A 15,345-nucleotide genomic window follows, 5' to 3' on the forward strand; every position below is an offset into this window, starting at 1 on the left:
TGTTTTCGGGAAGCTTAGCAGATGTTTATCATGGTTCCTGGGGCTATTTTGGATCTTTTACCTGTGTGTATATATAATAATCTAAAGCTTTGAATATTAAAAAGACATTGATGAGGTATATTAACCAGTACAGCAGGACGATGGGGTGTACACCCAACGCCTTACCCCGGGGGGGCATAACGTTCCTGATGTCTGTAGTTCTCTATCATGGCCTTCCTCATTATGTGCTGTTGGTTAATCCTCAGTGGACTTTCATGGTGATATTGCATACCAGAAATGTTACTTATTTGTTTTTGTTGTTGGTGTAACACAGGGTTTCTCAACCAGGGTTCCAAGGAACTCTAGGGTTCCTCCAGAAGTTGCTAGGGGTTCCATGAACAATGAGCAATTTCTGCCTCTCAGATAAGTTCCTGCTGACACCATTGATCTTTCCAGATGTCTGTAAGGGGGTCATCTTCCCAATGAACACAAATGTAAGGAGCACTCTTCCCAATGACCATCACATTAATGTATCATGAGTTGTAGATATAGTAATTTTTAGCAGGAGTTCCCGGAGACTGGAAAGTTATTTCAAGGGTTTCTCTGTGTTGAAAAGGCTGGTGTAACGTATGCCTGAAAATTACCTTAGACATGAATTCCATATTCTTACATGCTGCTTTCAGCTTTCTGTAGCGATTATTATGCAAATTAGTAAGTGCCTCCCTTTAACACAAATCCCAAGGAAGTATGAAGGCTGCTTTTGCTGATCTGCTTTTCTTAAAATGCCCTTTTCCAGCTAATCATGCAGATTTTCTGATTTCAGTATTTTGAAATTTTGCTTATTGAAGAGCTCAGCAGAGGGAAGGGGGGTGTCGGGAGTCAGACCCCTGTGGAGAGACCACTGCTTCTCAGGAGAGCAAGGGTCCCACTCCTGGCGGGGGGGGGGGGGGTGGGGTTCAAGCTTTTCTACTCAGGCTGTGGATGTTTTCTAAAAAAGATTAATTGTAAGACTGAACACCGAGAGGAGACATTTTCGGGGTTGCTCATTATCTGCAAAACCATCGCACAGCGCAGGCACGTGTTTGTTTATTTAATAAAAAAAAACAAATTCTGCTTTTAGAATCGCTTTAAATCAGAACTCCAGTCAAAGTTTTTATGTTCCCATGCATTGGGGCTGTGCCTAAACTGCATGAGTTAACTGCTCATTTTGTCCAGGGGCTCAGGGAAAAGCTGTACTTACCCCATCCTTTGAAAACAGCACTCCGCCACTGTGGGCTGTTCCTGCCGTCTTCACATCTGGACCCAGTCTGTGGATGTAATAATGTCAGGAACACCCAATTTACAAGACTGTTAGCGAGCAGGAAAGCCAGGAGTGGTGTGGACCGGTCTTGCATTCAGGGGATCAGCGAATTGGGTAACTATATCACCCCTTTCCAAATGCCTAGACAAAAATGAGCATTTAACCTATGCAGTTCTAGAACAGCCCCACTGCATGGGAAAATACTTTTTTTGCCCAGAATTCTTCTTTTAAGTACCTAAATGTGACCTGGTATTGGCCTTTTGCAGAACCTGTACAACAGAGCTGGAGTGTAAGAGGAAGAAGCTGGAGTGTAAGAGGAAGAAGCAGCACAAGGAGCAAATCAGTTGATGTGCTGACAAAAAGCATTCTACTAGGAGGAGAGAGCAGAGTGACAGAGAGATGAGCTTATCATTTGTGCTTCTTCTCCTTTCCCTGTCCAGTCAAAAGCTAGGGGTGGGTCCAGGTTGACTTGATAGGAGAGGAAATGGGTTGTATAATGCTGGTCATCAGACTGACGTGGACCTCTTGTGGCAAAAAAAAAAATACTCTGGGGGAAATTCTGGGATTAGAAGGTGAATATTGCAGCATAAGGTGTTGTTTTGTTTATTTTATCTTTTTTAATGAGCTATTAGTTTTTATATTATTTTGCCTGGCATTCTACATTAAACTGAAGCTTCAATTGGGCTTTAAAGGAAGCCTATAGTAAGCTCTTGCGAGCAGGACACCTCTAACGGTCTTCAGTTGTATTGTTGCTGTACTGCCTGTCTTTTCTTTCCCTCCTCTAAGAACACTAGTTGCCTGGCTGTGTTTGACTTGATCCTTTAAGCCAGTGGTCTCCAAACTGTCACCCAAGGGCCAGATGTGGCTCTTTGCTTGCCTTTATCCGGCCTTTGAGGTAATACTCCTTCAAGTGATGGGATTCCATGCCTTCTGCTGACACAAATAATGGGGCAGTATTCCTTCCACTGACACCAATGATGGGCTACTATTCCTTCTACTAAAATCAACAATCGTGTATTGTGTTCTCCCCCTGGCAGCAGTATGGCCCTTTTTAAAGCCTGAAGGACCGTAAAATGGCTCTTTGCTTTAGAAAGTTTGGAGACCCCTGCTTTAAGCTATGGTCCCTGTACATGCATAAAAAGTCAGTGTCCCAAAAAGGTTTTAAAGTCTCCTTTTTTTTAGATTTTAAAATTGCTTATGCTATCTTTATTTCACAGGGACAACATAATCCGGTAAATTGTGAAAAATGGGTGGAACTCCGCTTTAAGGAAAGGTCAGCAGTGGTAACCCCCATTTTCATTTGGTATGGGTTTTCTTTAACCAGTGGAGAAAAGTGCCAATTGCCTAATGATCTTTTCCCGCCCGACTAGCGGATATCTTGGTAGTCATTCTCTTCTGCTCCTGTTTTTCTGTCTGTGGAAAACACTTGGGTCATATGTAACTTCGTTATCCGGGATACTTGAAAATGTTACTTGATGTGAAGTTACAATTGTGTTTCCTGTTTGTAAGAGTCCCTATTATGTCAAAATTACACGCCTTTGTTATAAGGGCCATGAATGTGTTTATTATCCTACCTGCCATTTAGCTGATGTGCTTTGTGTGTTTTTCCTAACAGGATGCCCATGGAAAATAATTCCTGTATAATTCCACTGCCTGATATTGAATTGCTGCCTGGGAATGCTGGATTTAGAAGTAAATGGTCATTTCTCCGCTCCTAACTCTGCTCCATTCACAATACCAATGAAGCCGTAATCGGCCAAGACTTCACCTTATACAATATCTGTGGACGTCTGTGCAAAGATGTGGCGTTGTGGGATCATCATTCTAAGCACTTTACTGCTGCCTCTTATATATGGGCACAACTCATTCACCTGTGAACCCATCACAGTGCCCAGATGTATTGGAATGAACTACAATATGACCTTTTTCCCAAACCTTCTGGGCCACTATGACCAGAGGATTGCTGCTGCTCAAATGGAGGTAAGCAGGACTTTCTTTCACTATTTTATTCATTTCAGTCTTTTTTTTTTTTTTTTTTTTTTCTTTTTTAATGTGAGAAATCCTGAAATTCTTGCTGCATATGTATTGTAGAGTGGTCTATGCTGAACAATACTGTATGCAAAACTTTTTTTCCAGCATAGTGTGTTGTGGCAAAAACTAACGCAACTGCAGAGAATCAAACTGAATGAAATTTCAATAGTTCTAACAAAAAAAAGTAAAAACTGTGATGGACTGGGATCGGCACATCAGCCACTCTCCTCTGAATGCACACCAACCTGTCTCATTTGCTTCATTTGTGCTCTATTAAGTATACTATTAAGGCCTCATGTACACATGAACTCCCCTGGACGTGAAGTTCTCCTGGCAGCAGAAAAATTCTAAACTCAGCAAAAACACGATACCGCATTTAGCGCTTGGACATTAATTCCTTTAATTGGGCAGAGTATTTTCCATTGACATGAATAAACACCAAATCACTAAACATGGCTAGCGTTTAGATGTGTTTCCACACTATTTTTGGGCCAAAATGTTCTTCTCTTGAATGCGATCCTTCTGTTTTTCAGGAGAAGGACGTTTAACTGCCCCTAAACTCTGCTGCTCCTAATCTCTAGTAAAAGCCTATGTGTACATGGACACATAGACTTTTATTGAGTTGAGTTCAGGGGCTTTGGCAAAAAAAAATGCTAAAAGCTCCTAAACTCACATTTAGGAGCAGCAGTGTACATGAGGCCTAAAATGTTTGGGCATTACTGTCATGTACATTCTGCACTATTATGTCAAACAGTGGTGTCTGTCTTGCCCAGTTCAACTCTGAACTATGAAAAAACCCCTCTTCTCCTCCCATGCTTGTCTCCAAGACTTCTGCAGAACCTCCCACATCCTCCTGGAACTTTCTACCGCAACCTATCTATCGCCTACTCTGCCTACTTTTAGGCGATCTCTGAAAACCTATCCTGCCTTCAGCTAATAACCGAATCTTCTATTTCTCCTATCGGTTCATCCCCCACAGTTATTAACTTTTGTACCAACAGCCTCTCCCTCTTAGATTGTAAGCTCCAAGGAGCAGGGCCCTCCTAACCCTTTTTCTATTGAACTGTATCATTGCTGTATTGTCTCCCTTTATATTGTAAAGCGCTGAGCAAACTGTTATAAGTCCTGTATAATAATAATCTGCGCTTTGCTCAGGCATGCAGGCAGGAGGGTGAACTTAGCTGAAAAACCCCCTCCTCCCCTCCTGAAGACTCATGGGATGTAAGACACATGCCTAGGCATGGAAACCAGGAAGTAACTGAAGAAATGTTGACGGGGGGAACGTTTAAGGGCCAGTTCACACCACATGCAGTCCAGGGTTTTTGGGGGTTTTTTTTCACCAAAAACTCATAGAAAGTAGGTTATATGGTTTACAATGACATAGTTCACACCAGTGTGGTCCGTTCCAGGGCATTCCAGTTCCAGAAAAAAAAAGTAGCACATGCTGCATTTTTTCTGCACTGGAATGCAGTAAAAACTCACCAGAATGTATAAAAAAAAAACATCGCTCCTGTACAGTGAAAAATAGGCAAAATAAGAAGCATTTGGAATGCCTCTGGAAATGCATAAAAAACTCACTGGAGCCCATCAAAAATGCTCTAAAAACCTGCATTCGGAAACCCATCCGGAACGGATCTGGAGTGCCTTTTTGTGGTGTGAACCAGCCCGTAGGAAAGTATATCATGTTTAAAAATGGTCAGTGCTGATTTGAGAGAGCGAAGTTCAGCTTTAATATACAGTATGCATCCAAAATATTCAGTTTGCAAAGCATGCTTGGCTTTGCAATAAGAAAACCCAGCTGTGGCAATATGTTAAAAGGCGCAATCTAGCCTGACTAATTCAGACATGGGTTAAACTGGATTGGTAGCCAAGAATAACTAGCAGAGGTTCTAACCTTTCACCAATGTAGACAAAGCTAAATAGGAATTATTTCCAGCTTTAGATGCACATTAGCACTTTTACAAATAAGGAGGATGTATCACTGCTTTGTGAGCCATTCTTTAGTATCGTAAATCTAACAAATGGAAAATTCAGCCTCTTCCCTGTGATGTAATAATTAGTAATATATAGTAAGAGAGAATAGCCTAAGCAACAAAAGGGCTTGCAGGGTGAAAAGGCAAGGCTTGGCTTTTTTTATTACTGAAAATTAAAATTCCTTTTAAAATGAATGTAACTTTATTTAAAGTATAATTAAAGAGTGCAGAGAGATTACAACCCCTGTCAGGTTTTTATTGACATCTGTGTCCCAGTTAGGGAGATTCACCCTCTATTTGTCCTGTTTACCGATTTTCACCAAGAGTGGAAGTGAAAGAGAAAATCTTCCAAGCTTTTGTTTTATATAGACATTCCCCTGAGTGTTTCATCAGCCTGTAAACATAGATTTAACCCCCTCTCACACATTCACAACTCTCCTGTCCATCATAAACCAAACCCTATTTACAGCACAGGACCAGATTAGTGCTGGAAGTAGGATTGTGTGCTGTGCCACACTGCCTGACCAGTACCTTGTTTTATTTAGTGGACACAGCTGGTGCTCTGGACAGACAGCTGGTCTACTTTTAAGATTGGAAAGACTTTAGCATGTTTTTTCCTTTAGCCTAAGTTCACACCTTTGCGTGTTGTGCGAGCTGCGTTTGTACGGGAATGGCAGCCCATTCATTTGAAAGGGCTGCCGTGCCTTGCAAAACGCAGGGAAAAGGTCCTTGCACCTTTCCAGAAATTGTAGCCCACATGGGAACTGCAGTACAGTATGGTTCCAAGTGCAGGTGTGATTGCAAGTGTGGGCAATGTGCCATTAAAATTAATGGCACCCACCGTCGGGTCCTGCGTTTTGTGTGTAGGTGGTTGCAGCTAGAGAGGGCAGGTCCCGCAGCAGCTTCCACCCACACAAGTGTGAACCAAGCCTTAGGAAGCCTGTTATGAAAAGGTGGATGCTGCCATTACTGAGCTCTGATTCTATGAAAAAAATGCTAGTTCCCTGGCTACCATGCAGACACATGCATTAAAGTGATTGTAAACTATTCCTTTTAACCTTCATGCATTGGCACTCCCCAGGGTCTCTTGCTCTTTGGCTTCCACTGCTCATTGGCTCCCACTGCTGTCAATCGCAGCCAGTGGGGAGAAAGCAGGGGTGGGACTGAGCTGCACTCTCTATATCTTATGGATATAAAGGGCCAGCTTGGGAGTGAGCACACACTAGTTGGGGGGGAGCCAGGAGTATCAGTGGGGTACTCGAAGAGGAGGATCAGGGCTGCTCTGTTACCAAGAACAAAGCTTTACAACCACTTTAAAATACCAACCCTTAGATCTCTTAGATTGTAAGCTCCCAGGATCAGGCCCTCCTAACCCTCTTGTACTGAACTGTATTGTTGCTGTATTGTCTCCCATTATGTTGTAAAGCACTGAGCAAACTGTTGGCGCTATATAAATCCTGTATAATAATAATAATAAAAATATTTGTCTGCTCTGTGCTATAGAATTCCACAGAGCGGCCCTGAACCTCCTCTTCTCAGTTCCCCCGCCTATGCTCCTGTCTCCTCCCCTTATTGGTGTGCCCTTATAGCAAGCCACTTGCTATGGGGGTGTGCCTGTATTCATGCCCCCAAGGAATGCATTAAGGAAAAAATGTTTAGGTTTGAGAACCACTTTAATACTTTGCGTTGCTGCCCCAGAACAAGAATACAGATAAGGAGTTCTGGGTTTCCATGACTCTCCAGATTTCTTGGTCTTTGTACATGTTCTGGGTTAGTGGCCTGAAAACTGTTAAAGCTAAAAAGCCTTCATAAAAGCCAAGCAACTAGCATTGTTAGAGGGAGAATACCAATAGCTAGCAATTTTGTTTCTCTCACAGCAGATTTATTTTGTTATACTGCTTGCAAATATTTGTGCTGTTAAGGTTCATTGGAGCAGGGTAGCCTTGAATTTTCCCTCTTGTACACTACACTGCTACTTGTGTATGAGAAGATTGGGGACAATATAAGACCTTGTACACATTTTGTGGCAGTGTTCCACCATTCATTCCAAAATCAAATGTTAAAAGCAAGCAAAATCTTTGGAACAGCATTTGAAGGTTCTGATAGTTTTTGTTCGAATCCTTATGCTTTTTTTCCTAGACCTTTTTTTATTATGAAAAATTCTTATGTCTATGGCCAGCAGCACTGCTGTGTTCATTACACACCATAAGAGTGCAGTCCCATGCATTTGAATGGGTCACATTTGATGCATTTGGCAGGGGTCTCGTGGGAGATATGTCTTTTCCTGAACACCTGTTTTAACTATCCAGGGTCCACAGGTGAAGATACACTACTTTTTGGGAGACATTTCTCACTCACCGTATTTAGATTTAGTAGAGCAGCATTGCCACTTTAGGCTGCTTTCTCCTGATCAGGGCTACAAACACCTCCCTTCCCTACCTTCATTAAATTGGAGTTCTATACAATTTTTATTTATTTTTATGTTATTGGGTTCGGATAAACTTTCATGTAAGTGCCTCACTTTAGAGGAATAAAGGTTCAGTACTGGCTTTTCTGGAGAACCTGAGGGTCACATGCCGGTCCTGTTTTTTCTGTAGAAGTTGATGGTTAAATGTTATGGAGAAGGTGAGGGTCACATGCCAATCTTGGTTTTCTGTAAAGCATGAGGGTCACATGTCCATCTTTTTTTCTGGAGAAGATGATCATGTTAGTCTTGCCAGTCCATCCATGTCATTCATGGTTTTCTAGTGAAGATAACATGCCAGTTTTCTGGAGAAGGTAACATGCCAGTCGTGGTCTTCTGGAGAAGATGTAACATGCCACTCTTGGTTTTCTGGAGAAGATGTAACATGCCAGTCTTGCTTTTTCTGACAAAAGTGAGAGTCCCATGTCCAATATGTCCATCTTGTTTTTCCTGGAGATCACATGTCAGTCTTGGTTTTTGTGGAGAAGATGAAAGTTGGTTTTCTGTGTTTGTTGGGTTTTTTTTTTTTTTTTCCTGGAGAAAGTGAGGGTCACATGTCAATTGTCTTATATTGGAAAATATAGGGGCCATATATCTGTCTTGTTTTTTTGTGTAAGATGATGGTAACATGTCAGTCTTGTTTTCTGCTATTCTGCTAGAGAATATGAAGGTAACATGTCAATCTTACTTTTTGCCAGAAAAGATGAGGGCAACATGTCAGTCACCCTCACTCCAACATTGTAGTAGAAATCTTACCTCTACTTTCATTTTATGTTTATAGAAGTACTGAGCAATGATTAGGGATCACAAATGTTCTCAGATGACAACATTCCTCTGCAAAATAGTCTGGTCTCCTAATGAGTGATAAATAAGAGGAAATTTACTCTTTCCCATTTTATTTGAGTCAATATTTTGACCTGTGTGTCACCAAGCTGTTGGAAGTAATTTTATTCTCATCTCTCGGTGCAGTTTTTTTTTCCCTCCTATAATGCTTGTCTTGTTTTGGAATGTTTGGCTCGGCAGATTGGAGCTTTGTTCTGTCGCTTGCAAGATGAAACAGCACTCCAGATCTGGCACAGAGCCACAGAAAACAATGGCATTTCCAGCACAAAACTCGCAGGTTTCATCAGGCTCAGGAACTCTCAAAGATAGGGAATCGGTTGTCAGGATAAATGATTCAATAAAACATTTGTGCTTTCAGCTCCATAGCAGATCCAGTGACGGCACTATGTGACTAGTTTGTGTCAAAACTTTGGTTTTATCATTAATATGTGTAAGTTTTCATTTCTTAGACTTTCAAAGGCCATGCAAAGCACAATCGGGGGAATTTTAGTAAATCTGGGATGGACAGACTCTGGAATAACTGTACCTAATGACCAGTTAGCTTTTGCTTGTTAAACTTTGAAAATGAAAGCTAGAAGTTGATTGGTTGCCAAGTATAGCTGATCCAGTCTTGGTAGATTCCCTACAAATGTGTTTTTTATTATAAAAAAGGTTTATTTGGGGAAAAAAACATTTTAACTTGTAAAATGCATTTGTTTGTGCTAAGAGTCAGAGTTTTTGTCATTAGGAGTCCAGCACAGAGTACTAATATTGGAAGGTATGGTGTCTCCTACAATCATGTAAATGTCTAATACCCTTCCCTATATAAACACTTATTTTTTTAATTTTTTTTTTTTGTCCCGAAAAATGTTCACCAACAAAACTGCAGAGATGGTCACGATGCCCATGCGGTGCGAAGTGAAAGTGTCTCTGCAAAGATTTACCCCCACTCCCCCTACCAAGAATCCTTCACCGCTTCCTTCTCTGCAGCCGACACTAAACTGACTGGTGGTGCAACCTGGGTGAGTGTTGATGTTGCGCTTCCAGTCATGTGACAGTGCTTGAGCATAGCAATTGGCTGCTATGCCCAAGCACTGTTATGGGGGAGGAAGGTCTCATGCTCCTTTTTATATCTGGAAGTGCAGGTTTTTTTAGTCGGCTGTGGAGAAGGAAGAGGCAACAGAGAGGGCTAAAACGGTGAGTTTAATGGGGTCAAGGGGTGCCCTTTGCAGAGACCCTGCCCCTTTTTGGCCTGCATAGGTGAGTGTTTCTTTAACCACTTCAGCTCTGGAAGATTTTACCTGTCTTCATGACCAGGCCATTTTTTGCTGTATAACACTGGACTACTTTAACTGGTAATTGCGCGGTCATGCAACACTGTACTCAAACAAAATTTATTTATATATATATATATATATATATATATATATAATATAATTTTTTTTTTTTTCCCCTACACACGAAGCTTTCTTTTGATGGAATTTGATTACTGCTTGTATTTTATTATATAAATAAAAAAGGACCAAAAATTTAGAAAAAATATAAGTTTTTTTTTTACTTTGTGATCTAAAACCTAGCCAATGAACAAAATCAAATTTCTTCCTAAATTTACACCAAAATGTATTCTGCTACATTGGTATAAAAAATTTCAATAAGTGTATATTGATTGGTTTGTGTGAAAGTTTTATAGCGTCTAAAAATGATGGTATATGTACTGGAATTTTTTTTTTTTTATACTAGTAATGGCGGTGATCAATGACTTATAGTGGGACTACCATAGTGCGGTGGGCAATCTGACACTAACATTACCAGTGACACTAATACAGTGAACAGTGCTAATAGAATTCACTGTACTAATGGCACTGGCTAGGAAGGTGTTAATATCTAGAGCACAGGTGTCAAACTGGCAGCCCTCCAGCTGTTGCCAAACTACAAGTCCCAGGAGGCATTGCAAGGTTGACAGTTACAAGCATGATTCCCAAAGGCAGAGGCATGATGGGACTTGTAGTTTCACAACAGCTGGAGGGCCACCAGTTTGACACCCCTGATCTAGAGCAATCAAAGGGTTAAATGTGTGCCTAACAATGTTTACTGTGTGTACTGTCTGCTGTTTTTACTAAGCAATGTGCCAGTTTTTACTCTCTGCTTAGCAGGAAGAAAAAAAAATGGCACATAACTGCTGTCTGTAGAGAGCCCTGTGTTTACTAACATTGTCATTCTCTCAGCTGATCAGCGGGTTCCAACCATAAATCATTGGCCAGGACCCACTGATAGGCTTGTGCTGTAGCAAATGACTGCACAGCTGGGGCGGTGCGTGCGTCGCCCCCTACCCGGAAATGCAAATTGAGTATATTTACATGATCCTGCGCAGCCAAGCTGCACTGTAGCAGTAAAGCTAAAGGAGGTGGTTGGTGAGTGGTTAAAGAGACCCTGTGCTCTATATAAAAAAAAAAAAATGCCTTCAGACAAAGAGTGTACTTGCTTGCCTCTTCTACTGCCCACACCACCTAATTTTGCTCTGTTGGAAAAGAATGGTTCTTCGTAGTCTGCTGGGTAATCTTTTCTAGGAGTGTCAATGTCCCGGGTCCCCCATGCCTCATACAGGTTCCTCCTGCTGACCTCCACATCACTTCTATATCCTAATACTTGTTCTTGCTCCCACATGGCCTGATCATGGCGAGTCACACCTGACTGTCACTTCAGATGTTTTTAGCAGGTATTGTATAGCAGGGTCTGGTAGATTATGTCGTGTCTCCCCAGTCTGTTCTGTACACAAGCACATTCTTACAGTTATTACCCGTTTTTTAAACTATTGTAGGAAACTTAAGCCTCTATTATTTAGCTTAGGCTATGTTTACATAGCAGGGCAGATATCTGAATTTGCCTTGTTAAATACCACAGAGCTTAGTTAAAAGTCAACAACTCTCATTCTTCAAATTGTACATTAGAATAGAGGAATCCGGGAAGCTCTCACGTACAGTGCGATTGCAGTGGATTGTTAGGAATGTATAAGTGTGTGTTCTGATTAATTCCATCCTGCCAAGCATTGATCTGGGTGTTTAGTGCCTGCTCCTTCCATGACGCTTTTCAGCTCTTCTCTAGTTAAATGCACAGAAAAGCTGGGCACACGCGGTGGATTAAAATTGCTTGCAATTAAATGCTAGCATTTAGTATCAATTGATTGCTAACATTCACACAGTCCTCCAAAATTGTAACTGCGTGTGTAGCAATTAATGACGGGTGACTTTAGTAATGTAACTGCTCCTGCAAACATCACCCTAGTGCCCAGGCTTGCTCTGCAAGAGGCCTCATCCTTCCCAGATGGTAATTGAGGCTCACCAGATATCCTATACAGTTGTGGCCCAACGTTTTGATAAGCTTCCATTTTTTTTTTTTCCTCTAAGGATTCTCAATTTCATATTAAGAAAGTTGAAACTGACACAAGTAAATCGCATCCACCATTCTTTATTTCAATGGCCAAAAAACACACACTTTGCATTTATGACTTAAAATATTCTTGTTAATAAGAAAACAATGATTGCAAATAGGTAAATCAGTGAGAACGAGATCACAACGGGGGGGATGTTTAAGTGCTTGTTGCCCTAACAGATACAAAGATGCCTCGTTCCTAAATCAGTTTGCTGAAAAGGCAGACATTGGACCGCAGTCCATAGACTTTATAGGCACCACACCATGTTATCATAAAGTCTTTATTGATGCACAATTAACATCAGTTTGCACTAAAACATAGTAGCATCCTGCACCCTTATATCAATTAGGGTGGTGGCTATATATAAAGGTACACATTATCCAAATGATGGTATAAAATATGACTGCCATCATGCATTCACGTAAGGCTCGACATGTTTTGCATTTTTCTCTTCAAGAGAGAAATGAGCATAGTTTGGACTGCTAAAAAAGGTTTCAGCGGAAGTGCAATCCCATAGGCGATATGTCAGAAAGGGCCACAAACCATCCCCCCCTCTCTCCCACAGGGAGGGAAAATAGTTATACTGTACATCGGGAGTAGGGCGATGTCAAATCTGTTCCATTATGTAGAGCCCTGTTCAAAAGTTTTGAGAATGACCCAAATATTATTTTTCATGAAGTCTGCTGCTTCAGTGGTTTTATATTTCAATGTTTTTATTGAAAATCTGTAAAAAGTGGTATACAGAAAACATAGCCCACCTACATGGTGAGTTGTGGCAAACCAACATTTATGGAATATATAGGCGCATAAGAATACATCAACCAATAATGTTTGTAAACAAAAAAGCACAACCCCAGAAGGGTAGCAAATATTTCATTGGTCAGTAAACATGGGCCGCTTCATATAGCCATCTAACAAAAATAAGGAGACCAAAAAAATTAAATGGAGTTGAAGAAGAGGATAAAGAATATATCAGGAAAAAGAAAAAAAGGAGAGACGAAAGAAAGAAAAGAGAAGAGGGCCAGCCATAGGTCCATTAAATAATAGAGATATACCTAATCCATGGTTCCCATGTAACCTCAAATTTAGAAGTATTATTGTTAAAGATACTAGTAAGTTTTTATTATGATCCAATTAAGTTTCTGTTTGACCAAGTCTGCTTCAGTGTTTTTAGATCTTTTTGTCAGATGTTAATAAGGTATACTGAAGTATAATTACAATCATTTCATAAGTGTCAAAGGCTTTTATTGACCATTACATTAAGTTTATGCAGAGAATCAATATTTGCAGTTAGACCTTTCTTTTTTTAAGGCCTCTGCAATTTGCTCTGGCATGCTGTCAATTAACTTCTGGGCCACATCCTGACTGATGGCAGCCCATTCTTGCATAACTAATGCTTGGAGTTTGTCAGAATTTGTTTGGTTTTTCTTGTTCACCCACCTCTTAAAGATTGAGCACAAGTTCTTATTGGGATTAAGGTCTGGGGAGTTTCCTGGCCATAGACCCAGAATTTCGATGTTTTGTTCCCCAAGCCACTTTGGTTATCACTTTTGCCTTTATGGCAATGTGCTCTATTATGCTGGAAAAGGCATTGTTTGTCACCAAACTGTTCTTGGATCTTTGGGAGAAGTTCCTCTCGTAGGATGTTTATGTTCCATTCTTTATTCATGGCTGTGATCTTAAGCAAAATTGTGAGTGAGCCCACTCCCTTGTCTGAGAAGCAACCCTACACATGAATGGTCTCAGGATGCTGTACTGTTGGCATGACGGTAGTGCTCCCCTTTTCTTCTCGGGACAAGGTTTTTTTTTTCTTCTGGATGCCCCAAACAATCAAAGGGGATTCACTAGAGAAAATGACTTTACTCCAGTCCTCAGCAGTCCAATCCCTGTACCTTATGCAGAATATCAGTCTGTCCCTGGTGTTTTTCCTGGAGAGAAGTTACTTCTTTGCTGCCCTTCCTGACACCAGGCCATCCTCAGTCTTTTCCTCACAGATGCACGTACACCTACTCGCTGCTATTCCTTAGTAAGCTCTGCACTGGTGGTGCCCCGATTCCACAACTGAATCAACTTTAGTCCTGATGCTTGTACTTTTCTTGGGTTCCCGGAAACCTTCTTCACAACAACTGAAGTTCTTGATGATCTGATAAATGGTTGATTTAGGTGCAATCTTAGTAGCAGCAATATCCTTGCCTGTGAGTCCCTTTTTGTCCAAAGCAATGATGACTGGAAATGTTTCCTTGCAGGTAACCATGGTTAACAGAGGAAGAACAATGATTTCAAGCACCACCATCCTTTTAAAGCTTCCACTCTGTTATTCTAAATCAATCAGCATGACTGAGTGATCTCCAGCCTTGTCCTCATCAACACTGACGCCTGTGTTAATGAGAGAATCACTGACAAGCTGTCAGCTGGTCCTTTTTGTAGCAGGGCTGAAATGCAGTGGAAAGGTTTTTATTTGGGAATTTCTGTTCATTTTCATGGCAAAGAGGGACTTTGCGAATTGCAGTTCATCTGATCACTCTTCATAATATTCTGGAGTATATGCAAATTGCCATTAAAGCAGACAGCAGCCTTTGTAACAATTAACATTTGTGTCAATCTCAAAACTTTTGTAGAGCCCTTTTTTAGAAGATTCGGTATTCTAGCCCCAAAATCCAGAATAAATCTTTCAGATATTATTAAAAAAACACGGTATTTACAGTGCCTTGAAAAAGTATTCATACCCCTTGAAATTTTGTCATGCTACAACCAAAAACGTAAAAGTATTGTATGTGGCACATAATTGTGAAGTAGAAAGAAAATGATAAATGGTTTTCAAAATTTTTTACAAATATGTGAAAAGTGTGGTGTGCATTTGTATTCAGCCCCCCGGAGTCAATACTTTGTAGAACCACCTTTCACTGCAATTACAGCTGCAAGTCTTTTTGGGGGATGTCTCTACCAGCTTTGCACATCTAGAGAGTGAAATGAGAATTTTTGTATGGGTTTAATGACACTTTAAACTTAAATAAAACAAAGCTGTGCTGCAAACAAATGAACAAAAAGCATATATGAAGGTGTATAGATTGTAATATACACTAAATGTTAAATGAGTGTCCATAAGCCAAGTCCATATTATGTGAAATAATCAGTGATATTGTGAAAAATCTGACTATTCACAGCTCATTTGCTTCATGTGCTCAAAACCCGCACTTATCCACCATTAGATAAGTGCTATAACCATGCAGGCGGTGTCACCACAGTGCTCACAGAACTCTCACCTCAGAGATATCAAATTGTGCTTAATAATGCAACATTAGTAAGGATTCCTTCACTCTTCCGAACATTAGCCTTGTAGACATGG

The 15,345-nt window shown here is 40.7% G+C and overlaps 1 protein-coding gene across 2 annotated transcripts in view; it reads left to right on the forward strand.

The window, feature by feature from the left end:
* FZD6 (frizzled class receptor 6) overlaps positions 1 to 15,345 on the forward strand; it is a 96,032-nt gene that overhangs the window by 31,267 nt on the left and 49,420 nt on the right. For both annotated transcript variants that reach the window (XM_089658291.1, XM_089658290.1), the window contains one exon: positions 2,895 to 3,259. In XM_089658291.1, the coding sequence (XP_089514417.1) occupies positions 3,080 to 3,259 (180 nt within the window). In that variant the 5' untranslated portion in view covers positions 2,895 to 3,079. The remainder of the gene's footprint in view (positions 1 to 2,894; positions 3,260 to 15,345) is intronic.

This window comes from Staurois parvus, unplaced genomic scaffold (genome assembly GCF_062004578.1).
Source record: "Staurois parvus isolate SC_StPar_1 unplaced genomic scaffold, SC_StPar_1.0 ptg001062l, whole genome shotgun sequence".
Taxonomy (NCBI): domain Eukaryota; kingdom Metazoa; phylum Chordata; class Amphibia; order Anura; family Ranidae; genus Staurois; species Staurois parvus.